This window comes from Loxodonta africana, chromosome 1 (assembly GCF_030014295.1).
Source record: "Loxodonta africana isolate mLoxAfr1 chromosome 1, mLoxAfr1.hap2, whole genome shotgun sequence".
NCBI lineage: Eukaryota > Metazoa > Chordata > Mammalia > Proboscidea > Elephantidae > Loxodonta > Loxodonta africana.
In genome coordinates, this window is record NC_087342.1 from 120,662,811 (window position 1) to 120,685,286 (window position 22,476).

The 22,476-nt window shown below is 37.7% G+C and overlaps 1 protein-coding gene across 14 annotated transcripts in view; it reads right to left on the reverse strand.

Annotated features, from left to right (window-relative positions):
• The window catches only part of DST (dystonin), a 482,507-nt gene that overhangs the window by 181,832 nt on the left and 278,199 nt on the right, over nucleotides 1-22,476 (reverse strand). For all 14 annotated transcript variants that reach the window (XM_023544665.2, XM_010586936.2, XM_064287505.1 and 11 more), the window contains one exon: nucleotides 17,624-17,790. In XM_023544665.2, the coding sequence (XP_023400433.1) occupies nucleotides 17,624-17,790 (167 nt within the window). The remainder of the gene's footprint in view (nucleotides 1-17,623; nucleotides 17,791-22,476) is intronic.

Consider the following 22,476-nt stretch of genomic DNA (forward strand, 5'->3'; position numbering starts at 1 on the left):
CTAGTTCTATCTATATGAGACAAGAAAAGATTTTCCAAACGCTCCTTGTATAAAAGTGCCAAAATGCAGTAGTTGGAAGCTTAACTCAAGACCAGAAGCCAGTCAGAAATCTCACAAAGCATTAAAATACAGAAACATCATGCTAGATGAAATAAGTCAATCACAAAAGGACAAATACTGTATCAGTGCACTATTATAAAAACTCATGAAAAGGCTTACACACAGAAAGAGACAATCTCTGATGATTATGAAGCAGTGGGGAGGGAAAAACACTGACCAGACAATAGATAAGCAGTAACTTTGGCGAAGGGTTAAGACAGTACACAATACTGGGGAAGTCAGCACAGCTTGACCAAGGCAAAGTCATAGAAACTTTGCAGACACATCCAAACTCCCTGAGGGATGGAGTTACATGGTCTCAGGGAACATCTAGCTCAACTGGCATAATATAGTTTATAAAAAAAAAAATGTTCTACATCTTTATTTGGTGAGTAGCGTTTGGGCCCTTAAAAGCTTGTGAGTGGCCATCTAAGATATTTCACTGGTCCCACCCCATCTGGACCAAGAGAGAATGATGAAAACCAAAGACACAAGGTAAGGATTAGTCCAAAGGACTAATGGACCAGAGCTACCACAGCCTCCACCAGACGGAGTTCAGTACAACTAGATGGTACCCGGCTACAACCAGCAACTGCTCTGACAGGGATTACAATAGAGGGTTCCAGACAAAATTGGAAAAAAATGTAGAACAAAATTCTAACTCACAAAAAAAGACCAGACTTACTGGTCTGACAGAGACTGGAGGAATCCCCAAGAGTATGGCCCCCAGACGCCTTTTTAACTTAGTACTGAAATCACTCCTGAGGTTTACTTTTCAGCCAAAGATTAGACAGGCCTATAAAACAAACAATAATATACGTAACTTAAATGGGCACACCAGTCCAGGGGCAAGGAGGGGACACGAAAGCTGGATAAGTAGAAATGGGGAACCCAAGGCAGAGAAGGGATGAGTGTTGACGTGTCACAAGGTTGGCAAACAATGTCACAAAACAATATGTATAATGTTTAATAAGAAATTAATTTGCTCTATAAACTTTCACCTAAAGCACAATTAAAAACAAAAAAGAATACAGAAAAAAATGTGGAAACACTAAAGCCTTCAAAAGAGTTTCACCCCCCCCAAAATCACTGAGTAAGAACCTGTTTATCAATTTATAAGCAAAAGCCTTCTACAACCACCAAAGGCATTCTATTTTGCTCAAAATAATCATTTGGGGAACCACAGAGCTAGTGAGAGGGCTCAGAGGTAGAGCAGGAGGAATGAAATGCAAATTATTTTGAATACTATTTGGAAGGTTGCTCACATGAGAAATTCTTTGAAAATATATCATTAATCTTAGAAAGGTGAACAGCAATTTGTACTCCTATTTTTACCTAATGAGAAAGGAGGCTTCCAAAACAATCTCCTTGAAGTTTTATAGCACTTTGCAATGGTCATAACCTTGATATGTAGCCACCATTACCTGCCCACTTGAATCTTAGGACGTTATTAGGAAACTCTTTAATGTTATCACATGCCACCAATATGATCACTCAAAAGTGATCCTACATTTATTATAGGAACAACAAATCTACTGAAAACAATGGGGGAAGTGCCATACCTCTAGAAATAACATTTCTTTTTCACACAGAGGCATGCTGAAGAGTGTGCCAACTTTAAGATTACTAAACAGGTATATATCACAGTTTAGACAAAAACAAATATCCAAAATTCTTCCATTAAAACTATGTTTTGTTTCCATAAAGTGCACACATTTTCAAGAAATAATAAACAGCCTTTTTGAGTTTGCCAAATCTCAGAACAAGAAACAGCATGTCATTATGTGAACCCTGCCATTAGCAAAGAAAGCAAACAGTGAGTAATCCCAGAGAAAATGAATAAAGTCATGGAAGAATCAGGTTTTTGAGTAAGAGAGTAAAACATAAAACTTCCTTCAGAATGACATAGTCATTTCAGCAGAAAAGCAGCTGTGTAATACATTGAGTTCAGATAAGTCACCTCTTTTATCCTGACATTTAACATTTTAATGGAACAAAAACTGAAATGGTTTCCCTCCATAAAAGACTGCAGTCAAAAAAGAAAACTGGTTAAAACAAGGAGGAATAGAAGGGAAGCTTTAAAAATCACTATGAAAAAGTAAGAGCCTAAAAATCTTCACATCTATCCCTCTTCTAGCTCATCTAAGAGTTTGGTCATTTTCACAGTCTTTCAATCTGCCCTTTCTCTATGTATCTGGTGAAGGAGAGCATCCAGAAGAGGCAAATGTCTGCCTTTCTTTAGTCTCGCTGGAATAATATAACCTTTAATAATTTCAGCTATTTTCAGCATACGGAAGATTTATCTTTTTGTTCTGAAGGTTTCACTGTAACATCTCCTTTGGCAGAACGTTAACAGGAAGTTTCATTTCCATCTTAAGTTTGACTCACCCAAGAACGTTAGACTACACTGCAAGCATGCAGTAGGCCACAACCAAGTTCCTGTATTTTTGACAGCTGAGCATTAACTGATCTAATTTCCCTGTTCTATGGAAACCTTCCAAAACCATAATGTAATCCTCTGCCCCTAAAATAACTTATATTAGTCTTTTTATAGAAAAAGGACCATTTTAATTCTTACTTGTTTTATTATTCTATGATAACGCTCTCTTTTCTAAACGACTCCATCATTGTGGATGGCAATTTTTAAAAACATATATTTATATCACACTTTTTTCCAGAAACGTTTATAAACAGCTTACAAAGAAATGAAAATACAAGAAGACAACAATTTTTAAACAGATGTAAAAAATAAAGATAACACTATAAGATGAAGTTGAAAATGAGGCCAAAACATATAAGCCACTTACATGCACGTTTCGCGGCCATAATTTGTTCCAAAAATAATAGGGCAAAAAAGTATCAAACAAAATGGTTAATGTCATATGCAAAATAATTTCAGATAAAAGTAATGTTTACCTCTTATACAATACCCATTTTAACAGAGCATTCTACCCAGACAAAACAGGTATTTATACATAAACATGTAAGTGGTCACATATGTATATATAGGTATATGTATGGGAATACGGAGACCCTGAGCGGCACGAATGGTTAAGTGCTGGGCTAATAACTGGAAGGTTAGCAGTTTGAACCCACCCAGAGGTGCCTCAGAAGAAAGGCCTGGCATCTACTTCCGAAAGGTCACAGCCATAAAAACCCTGTGGAGCACAGTTCTGTTCTGAAATACATGGGGTTGCCATGAGTCAGAACTGACTCCATAACAACTGGTTTGGTTTGGTTTTTTTATACAGATATATGTAATATAAAGATATTGCTACCCTAACAAACAGCCAAAGCCGGCTGAACATTAAAATTGCATAAGAGACTTTTGTAATACAGACACAACCAAATAAATTTCCAGTCCTCAGGCACTTTACTAATAAATTAGCTTACAAAAGAATTAGACAGGATTCTGTAGGAAAATGTGACTTGATACTGAGTTATCAATGTCTGAAGATTAGCACAAGAGACTAAGGCTTCCATATTATGTCATGCCCAACACTGATTGTGCTGAGCTACAAGGAGCGTGAAATGAAGTCAAAATACCTGGGGAAAAAGTAATGAGAACTTGCCACTGGAACACGTTAGAGAGCGCACTGACAAACATTAACTAAGAGTCAAGTACATCGGTGCAGATATAAGATAACCAAATCCTGAACCAAACAGTTGACAACACCTGAAGAGGCAGATTTAAGAAGTATCAATGCATAGTCAAAGCCCAAATTTGGAGATTTTTTTCAAAGGATAACAAATTTAAGTGATTTAAACTCCTAAATTTTGTTATGATTTTGTTGGCATGCAATAACTATTTACTGAATGGATGTGGACCGTTGGATTTTAGCTGCCATCATCTGAACCTTCTTCTTATACTTGAGCAATTTCTCTTCTATGAGTCTTAGGGGCCAGAGAGGGACAGAGCCCATTTCCCACTACAGAAACAAAACACATCAGATTTTTCTTGCCTCTTTCCTTTGCTCAAATAACCTCCACAGCCTGCCTCATCCACATAAATGACACTACCTGGCCAACTCACATTCTTCCTGCAAGACCCGATTCTACTGTCATCTCCTCCAGGAAGCACTTCTTCCTGGTCCCAAAGGCTGAGTGTTATCTCTGTTTCTGTGTTTGCTGCATTTTATGTATATGTCTATCTCACATTACACCGTGGTTCCTGAAGGCAGGGACTGTGTTTTACCCATGTTTATACCCCTGACATCTAGCACAATGCCTAGCACATGAACGTCTAAAGAATGAATGAATAAAACAATGAATGAGCTGTTGGGACTGGAAGATCCTAATAATTAAAACTCCTGGAGACATATTCCATCCTAGGTTTGTTCCTTTTCTTTTCTTTCACTAATTTCTACAGACAAAGCCATAATCTATGGCTTCCAACAAGGCTTCAAATCCTGGTTTCAACTAAGTTATAGATTCTTCATAAGTTAAAGCAAGCACACACCCTTTTGAGGTTTCCTAAAGGCTTCACTCTGCTGAAAACAATTTGGAAAACAGGCATGGAGTGGAAAACAACAAATGAGGGATAAATTATAAAGTTTCAAAAAGCATATATAGCTTCTTCTACATTCCCCTCACTTCTCATGTTCTCAACTTCAGCTTCTGGCAAAGCTGCTACTTGGGATGCTTTATAAAATCATAAAAATCACAAAACAACAACAGGATTGATGCCTACTACGTGGCAGACAAGACATTTAGGGTTTTAAACGTATTATTTCATCCTCTCAGCAACAGTAATGGTGGGTTGCGTTATTATCCTCAACTTACAGAGGAAAAGAAAAAAAAACTGAAGCTTAAGTAGGTTACATAACCTTGCAAAGCGCACAAATCTGAAAAGTGTCAGAGTCAGGATTTCAACCCAGGTCTGTCTGAGTACATAGCCTAAGCTTTTTGCTATACTCTCCTGGCATTGTAAGCTGAGGACTATTTAAATAGTAACATACAATATCAAGATAAAGAAAATAAAGAAAAAGTGATGATTCAGCTACTAGGGGAAATGAAAATGATGATGGTATTACCATAAAGAAACACAAGGAAGTGTGTACGTATGTATTTACATACCCCAAAAAATAAATTAAAAGAAATAAGAAAAATAAACTTCCAGATTATTGTTACAACGGTACTCGTCAATATCCACAATCCCAATATTTCACAAGCTTATGGGAAATATACACTTAGAATGGTTTTAAGACTCTAATCCAGACTTACTGAATAAGGGAAAAGACTGGTGGCCTGTATTTTAACAAGTACCTTCCCCCACACAGGTGCTTCTTACGAGGCAAGGTTATAAACGAAACCATCCTAAAGTATCTCTCGTCTCTTACATTTCTTTGGTCTTTTTCTCACAAAATTATAGTTTCTAATTGGTAAAAAAAAAACTACACTACTATCAGATAGTTATAAGACAAACACAAAGCACATACAAACACAAACATGCCTACTGCCTTATGCCCTCAGCAGGAGACAGTGAATCTTTCAACTCTTTTCCAGTCTTTATTTTTATTGTTTATATCAAACTTAGTGTTGGTCAGGGATGACATTTAGTGTTGTACTAACTCTAGAATGGACTGTAAAATGAAGAAATCTGAAAAAGGATTTCACAGATTTTTTTTTTTTTTTTCATTAAAGCAAAAAAAAAAAAAATCACTTAAGTAACCTTTGTGATTTGAGATGCCTGATCACCTGAAAGGAAACTGGACAACAGTTTACTTTGATTAAAAAAAAAAAAAAAAAGACAACCTTTACATATTTGAGGGAAAAGACTATACTGAGGTGAAAAAAAAAAAAACCACCTAATCAGGTGTCCCACGATATATTATTCCTAACTCATTACCTATCTATATATGGCTTTGAATACATACTCTCAGTTCCCTTCCATGAAAAATGAAAATCAGTGATGACAAAAATTGAGAACTAGAATCTGCTAGAATCCCAGTTATCCCTGAAGAGCACCTGGAAATGTGTGTGTGGGAGTGAGGGGCAGGAGAAGTATATAGAGATGTTATTGGCATGAGGTTTGAAAAGCCCAATGGACTTGCCCAAAATCTCAAGAGCAGATTTATGTGAAAGTACTTTTGAAACTAGGAATAAGAGCAATGTATACAAGGTTATTAAGAAGTATCTATTTTTTATTGGCATATAAACAATGTAATGAGAATATAATCAGAGAAGGCATAATTTGGTGCTTTGGTATAATAATTAGAAAATAATTCTTCCCCGTCAACAAACTAGCAAGCTCCTTCATTTGCTCTATATTTAAAAAGCATCTACCATGTGCCAGGAAATGTGTTAAATAGGCCCTGAGAATATAATAGATCTCACACTACTAAAACTTACAAGTGAAGACATCTAAATAAACACAATAAATATATCTGCAACTGCATTAAAGCAACAAAGGATAAAGATATGGAAGGCAGCTAAATAATCACAGAAATAAACATAACTGCAACTGTGTTAAATGCTATAAAGGTGAAGGGTATGGGCCTCGAAGCTGCGACTTAATCAGGTAAGGTTTCCCCACTGAGGTGTAGGGAGAACACAGAGCTTCAAAGGGAGCTCAGAAGAAAAAGTAGTGAAAGAGTATCTGGGTAGAGGGAAAAGCATGCATGTGCTCTGTGGTTGGAGGGAGCATTACTACAAGATGACCACTGTCGGTGGGTGAGGATCCAGCAGCAAAGAGGAACGTGACAAGAAATGAAGCTAGATAGAGGGCAGGGGTCAAGATGATGTAGAATCTCGTGGCCTTCTTAAAGGATTTTGGGTTTTTTTCTAAGAACTATGGAACACCATTAATGTACATTAATAAGGAGGATTGTAAGGGATTAAATGATGAGATGGGTGAGATGAAGAAGAAAATTTAAAGGGGCAAAAGTACGCCCACAGAATACAGGCAGAATGCCATGGTGACTTGCAAAAGAATGTAGCAGTGGTAAGAGAAATGGACAAGGTCAGGAGCTATTTAGAAGGTCAAATCCACAGAACTTAGTTTTGTAACAATGGTTACAGTCATTAGGGATATAAGCATGGATGAGAAAAAAGAATACTGAACACGCAACTTTGAAAAACTCCAGCATTCGCTGGTGTTGTTAAAGGAGGCTGAGTGCAAAGGGAACTGGGCAGGAACAGCACATGAAATAGGAGAAAACATGAGGGAGTATAATACCATAGAGACTAAGGGAAAAGAATATTTCAAGAGGAAAAGGTCAATAGGGTCAAATACTGAGAATAAGATAAGGCCTGACAAATGTCCCACGGATTTAGCCACATGGAAGTTCTCATGACCCCAGGAGATGCGTTTTGATGGAGTACAGAGCCATACACCAGATTAGAGTGGGTTGGGAAGTAAACGGGGAGTGAAGAAATTAAGTTTGGCCTTGAAGGAGAGAAATGAAATAAAGAAGCAGCTGCAAAAAACATGGAGTTAAGGGGGAAATTTTTGTTGTTTGTTGTTTTATGGGAAACCTTGGTGGTGTAGTGGTTAAGTGCTACAGCTGCTAATCTAAAGGTTGGCAGTTCAGATCCACCAGGCACTCCTTGTAAACTCTATGGGGCAGTTCTACTCTGTCTTATAGGGTCACCATGAGTTGGAATCAACTCGAAGGCAACAGGTTTGGTTTTGGTTTGGTTGTTTCATTAATGGAAAAGACTTCAGCATACATGAAATCCGAAGAGAAGGATCTGGTTGGGAGGCAAAAGCTGAATACGTGCAAGAAAGAAGGTTTCTGAGGCAATGGCTGGGATGGAATGCAGAGCATAGAAGGAAGAGACAGGCTTTAGATAACTGGAGGGAGGATTCCGCTGTCGAACAGAGCAAAGATGGCTAGGATGGATGGAGATGAAGGTAGCCTTATATCTTCGGTAGCAAAAAGAAAGATTTCCCACCTCTGGCTTCAATTTCTCTAGGAACAGGGGTCAAGATCATCTGCCAAGAGTGGGGAAAAGGTAGTAGGAGAACTGGGTCTGAGGAAGAAGAGAAGGAGTGAATAACCAGGTAGAAAAGGCCTGAGAGCCCATTTGTGGCTGGTGATCATGAAGCTATACTGGAACCATCCTACCCCCAAAGTGTGACTTGCTCTGATGTGCTTTACTGCTTGGGTACATGCACAGACAAGACAAATGGCTGAGTTTGTGCAGAGTCGGGCTTTGCTGAAAACTAATATGTGCTCAGCAGCTTGGACTCCATGGAAGTAACAAACAAAAACTAGACACTTCACTCAGCGGTCTCAGAACAACCTCTCTACTCCAGAACATAACCCATCCACAGATGCATCTGCGCTTCAATAAAGCACACGACTAGAGTATGTATTAAGTGTGCCTCACTTGTGCTGCGACAGCAGAACAGTTACCATAACAGTAACAAATCCCTCAAGATGACTGTTACAACTGTTTATGGATTAAATCATGTTCAGATTTAGCATATTCTTACTGTTCTTATTGGTGCAAAAAGCATCTCCTCCCCCTACCAAAAAAAAAAAAAAGCTCTCTAACATGTGCTTCTTCTCCCCAACCCACCCTCCAGCAAATAAACATGAACATGTAGAAGATCCACCCGCAGTTACGTAATTGGGTGTAGGCATTCCTTTATGCTCATATTTGGGCACGTATTGTTGAAAGAAACAAAGCCAAGAACCCCTAGGGGGCAACAAGTAATGAAGGTAATTTTCTCTTGCTCTCGAAACTAGATGCCTGAGTTTACTTCAAATATTCTCCCTTTTTTTTTTTCTACAAAGTGTCTCTCTACCAACAAGGGTAAGAGCAAAGAATATAAATCTTATAATTGATAGCAAATTGTTTTTATTATTTCAAGATTACAATCTAATGACCTTGAAATTAAAAACAAAAAACCTAATGAATTATGACTCTCACTTTACACAGAACTTCAACCTCATTACAGCCTCACAGACACTAATAAACACAGAGAACAGGATTGACTTTGATGGAGAACTAACTCCTTCAGTATCTAAAGTTATTTTTTAGTGAACAGATGAGGGTAAATTTTAAGTAAACCTTAGTGACTAAAGGGTAAACGATCAGTTAACCAGTTTCTGTCAAGCCAGCTCTGACTCACGGCAACCCCACACGTTAGAGTGAAACTGTGCTCCATAGGGTTTCAGGGCCTGATTTTTTGGAAACAGATCACCAGGTGTTTCTTCCAAGGTGCCTCTGGGTGGACTTGAACTCCAATCTGTCAGCAGCGTATCACTTAACCGTTTGCACTCCCCAGGGGCCCTATGGGATAAACTGCCCTCCAAAAGAGGACTGGCAACTTATTTTCACTCCAGTTAAAAAAAGATAATATTAAACTACTTCGTATCACAGAATAAGATGAGGGTATAAATCTATGAACAAGTCAAAGTGTTGAACAAAACAGATGGGCCTATCAAAGAATAATAGATGGAAAGAACACATGCTGGCTACTCTTACAACATGAAGGAAATCTTAATGTAAGAGAAAGGTAAGACAGTTGAACGGAAATGTGGCTATATCAGGTTCAAAGTAAGGAGACTTTAGTCAAAGCCCATCGCCTTCTCTTGAGCTTTAGTCACACGCCCTATTGTTAGTGGATCAGCAGTAGCATCATATAGAGAGGGAGGGAAATAAACATTATCGCATACTTTCTAAATCCGTTGCACTGTACTAGGCACTCTTTCATATGTTATATAGAATATACACTGCTGGCATTCTAACTTTTTAAATGATCACATCACTCTGAAATCTGCGGACATATTTGGTCATTTTTCCCCTAAACTCTTAACACATATGTGTTTAGACTAACAATTTGCACACCAAACAGGGAAACATGGGCCTGCAGTTTCAACTTTAGCACATACTTAAAAAGCTGGGAGAGATACACAATTATATGAGTAAAAGACCACAGTAAATGAACAAAGAATAGAAGAAAAAAAAGGAATTTAGACTTGCTAGAATGTAATTAACAATAAAGTTATGAAAATTTTTTTTCTCTAAAGCATCATGGAGGAGAAACAATACAGAAGGGGTGTAAATAAGTACAATTCTTCTGGCAGAAAATTCATAAATATGTCTTAAAATTTAAAATGTATATACTTTGATCTATGATTTCACTTATAGGACCTTATCCTAGAGACATATTTGCATATGCATGAAGACACATAAAAAGCTGTTGTTCGGTGCAACACTCTCTAATAGCAAAAAACAACATAAGGTCCATCAATAAGATACTATAAATAAATTGTTACTTCCATACAATAGAATACCATGCAGTCATTAAAAACAAGGTAAAAAACATTACATTAGCAAATGTGCTATATATTTTTTCACAACAATAAAAAGAAACATAAAACAAAGAATAAGGCAGATTTTATCTGTGCTGATATGGAAAGATTTTAAAAATACATTAAGTGGAAAAAAAAATGATGCAGAATAACATATGGACTACGCTTCCATTTGTTTTAAGAAAAGATTATATGCATGGTCAAGATTAGGTGTTTATGTACATTAAAAAAATATATATATTAGACCTCAATAAAGCTGCCCCGTCCAAAAACACAGGTATTTGCATGCACACAGAAAATTTCTGAAGAATATGAGAAACATTTAACAATGACTGTGCCTCCAAGGAAAGGGATGAGGAATCAAAGGAAAGAAGACCACAAATTCAATATACAGCCCATTGTTCTATCTGAATGATCCATTGTGTTAATGTGTCACCTTTTTTTTTTTTAAATCACAAACACAAGAAAAAGTAGAGCCGTGGCAAGGATTGCTTACTGTAGAAACCACTACAGGGCTTAAAAGGCTTCATGATGAGGACAGCTAGATAAGCCATCTTCCTATTAGGTCTGTGTTACTTTCTTAGTTTCTTGCCCCATAAAATGCAACTAGGGACTTACTTTGTATCTATAAGGACCTATTTTACACTATAATGGGAAGCTTATTGCTACAGAGAATTTCTGTAAATTAACCTGGGCAAGAGGGCAAGAAAAACGATAAGTAGGTATTTCCTCTAAATATTTGTGTCAAGTTATAGTCCCCAAACGGCATATATATATGATACATATACTAAAACCAGTCACTGGGGTGGTCACTAACTCATATCCCTCGCTCGGATGCAGTGTATGTGAGCTCTTCAAGGACTCAGAAATGTGACAGTGGTTAGGAGTCATGCATGTCTGCTCTCAGAGTCTAACCATTTTGAGTACATTTGGTAAAATAAGCAATAAGACACTGCCTCACAAACTGAAATACTCCTGATACTACTTTTTAAAATTAAGAACCTGTGTCTGTGTCTGGCTTGTGGCCACACACTCAGAGCTGTCCCTGTGTGTGCGTACACAGACATTCACACCCTCAAACCTCTGGGTTCTGCAGCCTGAGGGCAGAACCAGGTCTAAGGGAAAAGAACACCTAGTCAACACTAATCCAGCTTCCTGTGGGAACATTTCAAACCCTGAAGGGCCTGCTGCTTAGTACTAAACCAGACTGATCCAGTTTGGCTTATTAAACCAGACTGATCCAGTTTGGCTTATTAAGTGTGACTGAATCACATGCCTCCAGGTCATCCTATTAAACAAGATGACTCTGACCACAGCCTTACAGTTTAATCTTCCCAATTACAGCTTCTTTAAACATTTAATATAATGAAATATTACAGCCTTATTAAATTATAACTCAAAACGCAAACAATGAACAAAATGGTTGCTACTCAACTACACACCTAGAGCTGAAAGATTCTGGTTGCTTAATTAGAAAATATTTAAATGACATGCCCCTGAATACAGCCTACACTGAAAGTTCTGAGTCTTACTTGGGTGATATATTTAAACTTGCTTATGTTTTTATGAAAAGAATGGAAACCCTGGTGGCATAGAGGTTAAGAGCTATGGTTGCTAACCAAGAGGTCAGCAGTTCAGGCACTCCTTGGAAACCATATGGGGCAGTTCTACTCTGTCCTATAGGGTCGCTATGACTTGGAATCGACCAGATGGCAAGGAGTTTGGTTTTTGTTTTTGTTTTTAATGAAAAGAATAGGAGCCCTGGTGACGTAATGGTTAAGAGCTACAGCTGCTAACCAAAAGGTCAGCTGCTAACCTAAAGGTTGGCAGTTCAAATACACCAGCTGCTCCTTGGAAACCCTGTGGGGCAATTCTACTCTGTCCTACAGGGTCACTACAAGTAGGAGCTGACTCGACGGCAATGGGTTTCGTTTTTTTTTTTTGGGTTTATGAAAAGAATATCTGGGGCCTTAAAAGAAGATTTAAATAAATAAGTGAGATAAACTAAAAACAAGAGTAGAACAAGAAGAAACTAGTAAGCAGAAATAATGCCCCTTCAAAACACTCCCCCCTCTCCCCAGCATGACAGTCTTGACACACTTAGTGCCCTTCCGTATCACCAGCTTAGGTTCACACAGCCCTACTGCACATTTTGCACTGTTCTTTCTGGCTTGCGGGCACACATTCATGTCCCTGCCTGCTCAGGCAGACATGTTTTCATGTTGGGCGATGCTGGGCACTGCTGTTTTAGATCTTGGCTTTCATCAAATGTACTAGGGCAGGTATCCATGTGGATAAAGCTAGACAAATCAGGGGCTGAACTTCAAGCTGGAAGTCAGTGCTTTATGTTTCTCAGAAGGAAACAAATCCAGTTTATTGTGATGCCTGAGCACACCCTTCAATAAGGGCAGAGAACTATCAGTTGTACGCTCTGCTTGTAATACACCTACCTCTGAAGAATGTGTACTAGTGTCAGGAATTTTACTCCACTGTATCTACCCTAATTCTTGGTTTCTTAATCCACTGGTGTTTAGGGGATAGTCCTAGAATTCCTTGATTGCTGGCTCTCAGTTAATTCTACTTTATCCTTCTCTTGCCTTTAAACTACTTACTTTTCAAATGCTTTTGTGACATCCTTTCATCTAAGTCAATCAAACCTTGTTATCCTTTTGAATGAAAATTAAGGTTGGGGCAATACTGAATGAAGCTTATTTTGCTAAGAGCTCTTACCAAGTGTGGTTTTCAGTGACAAGATTTTAATATGCTTTAAAGAAAATTTAAACTATACAAACAGAGCAAGCAGAAACTAGTACAGATACATGGTTATTTTAATTTTTGAATCTTTTCCATTGAAAACTGAACATGACAAATAAAAGTTCCTAGAAAGAATTAAGAACAAGTTTCCTAACTCAGAGTTTATGGAAAAACATAATGCATTCTTCAGTGACCTGTTTCAATAGAACCTTATAATCTCTCACTAAATTTATTACTTTGTCATAATCCAGACATAATCCAGGCTCTTCATCCTCTTTATGATAATATGACATACTCAAACTACAGATCTTGTTCCTACTTAAAACCAAAACCAAACCCATTGCTGATTCCGACTCACAGCGACCCTATAGGATGGAGTAAAACTGCCCCAGAGAACCTGGTGGATTCGAACTGCTGACCTTTTGGTTAGCAGCTGTAGCACTTAACCACTAGGCCACCAGGGCTTCCTATTCCTATTTAGGCTAAGGGTTTTAATGTTCTTTTATTATTATAATCCTTCTCACCATATTCTGAGTTGCTGCTGATGCTATTTCCATAGATGGCTAACTCTAAGCAATTAATCATCTTCTTCCTCAATAATTTCTTACAAAAGGACAAGACCTTATTTGGCAGTTATATATGGTATTATTCATTTGGTCATTTCTTAAGTTCGTCAATATTTTTCATATCTATTTGTTAGATATCATTAGTCTTCAAAGTAGAAGTACCACCATTGTTCCAGTCAACGATTCCACTTCTTGACATTTTGTTTGTCTACAGGAAACTATGTAAGTAGTTACACAGATGTATATGAAGGCTTGAAATCCAAAGTCATCACCTCCATTACTTAAAAAGTAGGTGACACCACACTTGTTTGTTACTCTTTGGGCCTTGGTTTCTTTAAGGATAAATATGGAAATAGTACCACCTATTTCAGAGTACTGTGGTAATTTTGAAAGCTATCATATATAACAACACACCAAGAACAGGACCGATACACAATCAACATTCTGATATATTTTTTGTGTACCTATTTTATACCAGGTACTTTCTTTTTAACTTAATAGATCAGTTTTTATTGCATCTTATCTAGAAATTGGCCTTATTATACAAATTTCTCTCCATTTTAGGTCATAAAACAGTTCTTTCAAGAAGCATAAAAAATTTTTTAAATTCCATTTTCTATAAAAAATTTTAGCATACTGAATTTTTAGCAAAATATTGCTTCTTGGGGTCAACAAACTCATTTTCAAAAATCATATTCTATGTGAGAATGCTAATGAAAATGTGCTAGGAAAAAGTATAAATGTACTCCATGAATAACTTTGGACATTATAATTTACATAATACAAAATCTAAAGGATACTACCACTTTGTTCCTACTTCAGATCAATATTTCTAAATCTTTAGAAGGTAAATATAAAAAAATCTTGCTAAATTAATTACTATCAATAATAATGGTTCACATTTAAATTACAAATGTTACATAATTTCTTTTTAATCTCCAGGGGAATATTTCCTATTCTACACAGGGTATGTGGACCAGCTGCCTATGTGTTGTCGAATCCTTTCCCTCACCCACTGCAGGAATCACAAGGCTGTGTCCTGCTAAGCCCTCACTTCCTCCGAAGATTCCATATGGTTATAGTTGATATTTCAGTAAAAACCAAATTCGTGTGCCACCTCAGAAAATTTTTATTACAAAAGCCAAATAAAATCCATTGTCAGCTTTTTATCTAAATAAATATAAAGACAATGCCTAATTAAATGGATTGCTTTCACAGCAAGTCCAAATACACAACACATTTCTACAAATACATAACTAAGAAAAAACAACTGTTAAGATCGAACCAAAAACTAGTTGTTGCCAAGTCAATTTCAACTATGGAGACCCCACGTGTGTCAGAGCAGAGGTGTGCTCCATAGTGTTGGCTCATTTTTCAGAGGTAGACTGTCAGGCCTTTCTTCCAAGGTGCCTATGGGTAGACTCAAACCCCCAACTTTTTGGTTAGCATCTGAGCATGTTACCTATTGGCACCATTCAGGGACTCTCGTTCAGTAAGACAATACTGCCCAAATGTGATTATTATTATTCAATAACCAAAAATCTACTTTTGATGATTTTTCAATTGTTTATAGCTGTCTCTTTAGTTTTCACAGTAAATGAAGACAGTGAACAGTGGTAAATACATGTACTTCAAATGGATATTTTTAATTCTTATAGCCCTGAGAAGAAAAGTACTCAATTACTTTTTAAAAGAAAGGCCTGGGGACCTGTAACTAAAAATACAGTTGAAAGGTTTCTTATAATGAAACGAATCACAGTAAGGTTTTATGAAGCATGGAATAATATAACAAAACTTTGGCAACAAAGAAATCTTGTAGGCATTTAAACCTGATATACAGTATTTGGAAACCCTGGTGGCTTAGTGGTTAAGTGCTACGGCTGCTAACCAAGAGGCCAGCAGTTCGAATCCACCAGGTGCTCCTTGGAAACTCTATGGGGCAGTTCTACTCTGTCCTGTAGGGTCACTATGAGTCGGAATCAACTTGATGGCACTGGGTTTGGTTTTTTTATACAGTATTTTTACCATGAATTCCAACAAAGGAAACAAAACTAACTAGGAAAACAGAAGTGCAAAGTTAAAGCTAAACAACATTCTAAAAAGACTACTCTGCCAAAATAAAAGCTCAAAGCAAATGCAAAACAAGTAACATTCACAAGGTCCAAATTCTCTCCTAAAACAACATAATCTATCACATTAAACTTCCCCAAGAAATTTTAGGATCTTTGACATATATGGTGACTTATTAAGGATTTAAGAGAAAAATGCACAGCATGCGTATACCATTCTGTACTTATGATTCTTCACGAGTGCTGAGGAGACAATGCCAAGAGACACTGTTCTTAAAAACAGATTATTCTAGCAGAATAACTGGCTTCTAAATGTTTTGCTTTTAGCTAAATATCTTCAAAGAAGACAGCAGAACACACCCTAAAAGGTGTGTCATGATATAAATCCCTTAGGTATAACAATCCAAATATTTTTACTCAAAGGCCAAGAAGATTTTTTGATACCAGGTAAAGAACGCGCCCAGCAACAGAGCTTCCAATGGCTCATGTGTGCACCGTGATGACTGCAATGTTTTAGCTACTGAACTGTCTGGGTACTCTGTTACTTAAGAAGATGTAGTACTTTATTCTGGACAAGTGTACAGGCAAGTTGGTCCTCATTTCTTTTTTAATTTAGCAACTATTTTAGTTTAGAAATAGGGACTGTGGGGGATTTACTATAGGTTTGTATATGCTGAAACTCCCAAAAAGAAAAGGGGAAGAGAGGAGAAGAAAGGAAGAAAGGGGAAAGAAAGGAAAGGAAGAAAGAGAAAGAAGAAGGAGAAGGGGAGACAGAGGTTTCAAGTTGAACAGGCCTTGGTTTGAATTCCAGCTCTGTAGCTTATTTGCAGTGTGACACTGGGTAAACTTCATCTTCCTCATCTGTAAAATTGGGATATTAACAGTTCCTGCTTCATGAGGCTGTTGGGAGATTTGAGTGAGATAATATATGTAAAACACCTAATACAGTGTCTCTCATAAAGAAAGTTATCAAAATATTAACTATTCTTACATAACTATTTTGATGTAATCAGGTAAGTTGGTCAGTTTAATGAGTTTATAGTTTAGGCTAAGTTTATTTAGAAAGGCATTCCGTTCCTGAACAACATGACGGAATCTCTGCAAAACTAAGAAAAATTATTGAGCTCAAGAAATACGCAATATCCAATAAATATTTTCTGGGGAATTAGCTTCTTAGTCAATAAGATCACAGACTTAAGAGCTGGACGACCTGGGTATGAATCCCAACTCCAAGTATTTAAGCAAGTATCTGCCCCGTGTCTCAGTTTCTGTTGACTGGGAATGACAACATCGCCTTAAATTGTCGTGAGGATTAAATGAATTAATATATGTAAACTGCTTAGAACAGTGCCTAAAAAAACCAGCACTTATTAAGTATTCTGTAAGTATAATGTCGATTTAGTTGTTGTCGTTAATAATTCTTACCAGGAAACTCTTTACCATCCCCAAATGGCATTGTTAAACTCAGTTTCTCACCAGAGTGACTAGTCTAAAGAACTATGATTTTGAAGCTGTTGAGCTATAATCTGAAGTAAACCCTTACCTCACTAATCAGCAGTTCCCTATAAACACAGTGTTCGTCATTTACCTGAAGATTCTATGTATCAGGGCTTACTATCTGCTATGTTGCTGGCAAAAGCCAAAGACATTTTATAGCTATGTATGTATGTCTGTGCATGTGCACTAAAGTTTAGAATGATGACTTCTGAGCGGTGGGAATGTGATGTTTTTGCTTTTGTCTGTATTTTCATATTCTTTGCCATGCACATGCATTGCTTTTATGCTAATAAAAGGTTATTTTAAAAATTTGAAAGGAAAGACACACATTTCGTGTTTGCCTAAGGAAAAAGACCCACGAATTCCATACCTGTATTTGTGAATGATGGCATTAAATAGTTTTCCATCTCTCCAGCAGGTAGTGAAATTTTCACACCGTATTCCAGCATAACCCTCTGTTGCCTGCTGTGTCCATAGCAGCAGTCTCTCTTTTGCAGACATATCCTCTGACTCTCCCGTAACATGGATATCAGATATCTAAACATAACGGAGAGTGTTAAACCATTAGGAAGGAAGGAAGCAAACTCAAATTAAGAACCTACTATGTGCCAAGCACTGGACAACTACTATTGTACTGAATCCTCATAAACCCTCACTTGTAAGCTAAGTACATCTCCCCATCTTACATACAGGAAAATTTACTCTTAAAGAGGTTAATTAACAGGTTGAAAAAGTTAGATTTAACCTATTTGTGTCCAACTGAAAAACTTCTTAATTTTTTTCACTATACCAAACCTTCGTAGTATTAAAAGTTCCACATTTCTCTTTGCTAATCAGATCTCATAAAACAACTTGAGTAAATGTTTTACCCAAGCTTAAATCAATCAAAAGTAAGCCTATAAACTAATCCACACTACCACCTGCAGAGTAGAATTTGATCCAAGAAGTATTCTGTATAAAGAACAACAACAACAAAAAGTACCCCCTCCTATTAACTATATTACATAACACTTTGGACTGAAGTCTCTAATTTCTCGTGAGTCCTTTCTCAGCTTCCTCAACATGAAACCTTTATCAACTGATTTCCCCTCCTACACTTTGTTTGTTTTTACTAGGTTTTCTGAAGCTCTTCCATTCAATAGTAGTAAAACGGGTCACCAGTTTACATGATTTACGTTTTCCCAGGAGAGCCTCTTTGGTAAGAGTCCTCATTAATCTGCTAATGATAATACTAAAGCACAAAGCGCCTTGACCAAGGGTTACACAATAATTCCAAAGCTAGGATTAACACCAACAAACAACTGTTCCCTCAATCAGTGCAGGACGCAAAGCCAAGAGACCAAGAAGACAGGTAGCAAACCAGGATCAGGATGAGCAAGAGACTGGAAGAAGACAGAAGGAGGGACAAACCATTTTGTAACAGAAAAAAGGTTACTAGACTAGAGTCATGAGATAGGTTTCTAGTCCTAGCCCACTAGCACCATACCAAAACCCACTTCCATCAAGTCGATTCCAACTCATAGTGACCCTATAGGACAGAGCAGAACTGCCCCGTAGGGCTTCCAAGGCTATAAAATCTTTACAGAAGCAGACTGTCACATCTTTCTCTGGCGGAGCAGCAGAGCACTTAGCTATTGTACCACCAGGGCTCCCTACTAACCTCATAAAAAAAAAAAAAAAATTTTTTTTTTTTTTTTTTTTTTTAGCCTCATAGTTTTGGATAATTCCTTTCATGTCTTTGAGTTGACTTCCTCATCTATAAAATGAGGAGGTAGAAAAAGATAGGAGCCCAAAGTTACCCAACAACAACAGAAACAAACATAGGTAAAACCTAAGGCCCTTTTCAGTCCTAAAGGTCTTCCTAAGCCCACTGCCGTTGAGTTAATTCCGACCCATAGCGACGCTATAGGACAGAACAGAACTGCCCCATAGTGTTTTCAAGGCTGTAAATCTGTATGGAGGCAGACTGCCACATCTTCTTCCCATGCAGCTGCTGGTGGGTTCAAACTACCGACCTTTCCATCATCAGCCGAGCTCTTAACCAAGAGACTGTAAATTCAACACAGGAGTCAGAGGTCAAAATGGGCAGAGCAAGGCAACTGAAATGGAGAATTAAAAAAAAAAAAAAAACACCCAGACTAAAGAAAGCCTTTTACATGTGGCCATGCCCAGCTCAAACAGGAAGCCCTTTATTCCTTCCAGCTGCCACAAGAGTCAGCAGCCTGGCTAACCCAGGGCCTGGGGTAGGAATGGTTCAGCACTTAAACCTGTGCCAAGCTTGGCATTCCCTAATAACACCACTTGTTGGAGAGCACGGCAGGAACCTCATACATCCTTTCTCCAGTACCAGCAGAGGCAACCATCCTCTGCAGAGCTACACTCTCAGCCACGGCCTGAGACACCCCCACAACCAATGCCAGGATTTGAAAGCAAAGCAAGGTGACTCCATTTGAATTATTTTTCCTAGAAATCTATGCTAGTCTCTGTAGTTGGAAAAGAACTGTGCATGAACACATTATAAGGTATATATATTAAAAGGACTTTTTTTTCTTTTCTTTTCAAGTGGGGAATAAACAGTAGAAACATCATGAGTAGTCTTCCACTCAACTTCCAACTGATATTCTCATGTAAAATTATGATTAAAAGCATTTCTGCCATATTCCATGAATTTAAATCTCATCTTCAACTCCTACATGCTCAAGTTACTTAACTGCTCTGTTAGGACTGTTTCCTCACTTGTAAAATGATGATAATTATGATTACATTGTGTTATGACAATTAAGCAACATTAGCACAGTATAATGGTTAGCACATAGTAAGTACATTCTCAGTGTAGGTTAGCTATTTTATTGTTGTGGTTATTATTATTTGTATTGACAAAGGGAGAAACAAAAACTTGGCTTTGTTATTCTTCCAATTCTCTACCTGTATGGAGAAGTAAAAGATAAATTTGTTAAACTTGCTGCCTCAAACCAATGAAAGCAAGGGTTCACAGAAACTAAGCTAGGAAGCTATGTAAATGAAAAAGTTGAGCCTCTAAGTAAAATTTCACAACAGGTCCCTTTTCACCTTTATAAATTATAAAATCATGTGCTCTGGGGAACCTTTACCACACAGGAGCTGCCTGGGTATTATTTATAGCCATATAAAGAAAAGAGAGACGGCTGGGGGAAGAGGGAGGCTATACTCTGCTGTTTCAGGGACATTCCATGTCAGTCTAGTCACAGAAGTACCATGAACAAAGGATGTCAGTGAATTTCAGCTACAAGGTACCAATGCTCCTCAGCATTTTACCTCAGGGAAGGGAAAAATATTAGAGAAAGAGTTTAGAAGTCTGAAAATGTTTTAAATATCAACCAAGAGAAAATAATATAGTCTTATTAAATAAGCTTCCAGTAGATACTATTCAGATTCTTACTCATACACATATTATTTAAGAAGCAATAATTTTAAAATGCATATTCAAATATGTTATGAACCAAACTTAAAGGTATCAAAGACTACTAATATATTAACACACCCAAGGCTATTCATACAATCTCTCTAAAATTCACTTTCCTCATCAATAAAACTTAATGACAATACAATATTGCCTACCTCTTTGGGTTGTTCTAAAAATATACGTTAAGTGCTTAGCACAGTGCCTAGGCACGAAGAAAACACTCTATGTTAGCTTCTCCCATCACAATTTTATTAGTAGTATTTGCTGCTTAAAACTTCTCACCAGCAATTTGTCAGCTAGCATCAAAAACAAAATATACCAGAGTTCCTTTTTGGAATCTTGAAGCCCTCATGCCTCGCAACCAGGTCATTACTGGCTATCACTCAAAATCAGGTTCTTCCGTTACTGAGCTCTCATGCCCATACTTCATCTGTGCTTCATCTCTCCTGACCCAGCTTGCCAGCATTCCCTAACTTTCCAGAAATATCCATTCCATGCCAAAGTCCCTTACAGCTTCAATAGTGTACCCTGCTTCTCCCTTCTTACTAAAAACGTCAGGTTTCTCCCACCGCGCTTATTCAAGTTTAGAAAAACCCCAGACACCGTTAGGCCCAGAGCAGGGCAGGTGTATTCTAACTCCCCTGATGATGCTTTCAAACCACTACCCTTGGGCAGAAAGACCTCATTTTTTACACTGTGGACTACTCTTGCTCTACCACCTTCTTCCTCTCCTCAAAAATGATACTAGTATCCCCCAAGACTTGGCACCTGACTATGTGCTCATGGGCCTGAACTTAAACCCCATTTCCATCCAGCACCCCAACCTCCCTTGTCCTTTGTCTCCTCTCCACTTCAGTCATTCACACATCTATTGCTATATTCAGGATCTCATCATCTTGAACTGGAATTGGTCCACCTCAGATATTTAACTTCTGAGAGCAATTTCCTCTTCTTCCAGCACTTTAACCCCTAACACAAGCTGAAACAATTTTTGGGCCTTATCAACATCTCACTTTCCTTGACTCACCCATTTTTATCCCAATCTATGATCCTTGTCCTATCTTTTAACTTTTCCATCTGGCCTGTACCACATGATCTGTCACTTCAACCAGTGTTTTCCCAATACCCTCAACTCTCTCACACCCTTGTCCTTACCCTGGAACCACTCAGCCAAACTCCAATCCTGATCAATCCAGCTGTGTGTCTTCTCCACTCTACCCTATGCTATAAAGCTCTACTAGAGAAAACCATAGTTCACACATAAAGGTAGATACTATATCACATTACCAGTGTGGACTTCTGCCACCACAAAGCCCAGGTCTGCAATCTTCAAGAGGCCCTCAAAGAAGCCTGAGAATTCTTCTTGGTGTCCAGTTAGCCAATATTTCCATCCTTTATAATATCCTTTTCAATTCTTCACCATTTCACTAAAACTCCCTACACACTTCTACCTTTTCTTTTATGCTCAGCAATCACTTCATCTCCTTATTAACTTAGAAAATAGAGACTTGAGTAAGAACTCTCTCACTTTCCTGCCCTGTTACTCACCAACTTTGCTTCCATGTTCTCTCTCTTCCCCCTGTGCTGCTAATCCCTTCACCTCCTGCCTCCTAAGGGCCTAATTCTCTAAATTATCACCTCTTACCTGGATCTTTCCTCTTAACACTAAAACACCCACTCTCTTCCATCCTAAAATAAGTAAAAATAAATAACCTTCATAAACTCGATTTCTTCTTTACTTGCCACGTGCCTTTCTTGTCTCAATAAAGTTACATAAAAAG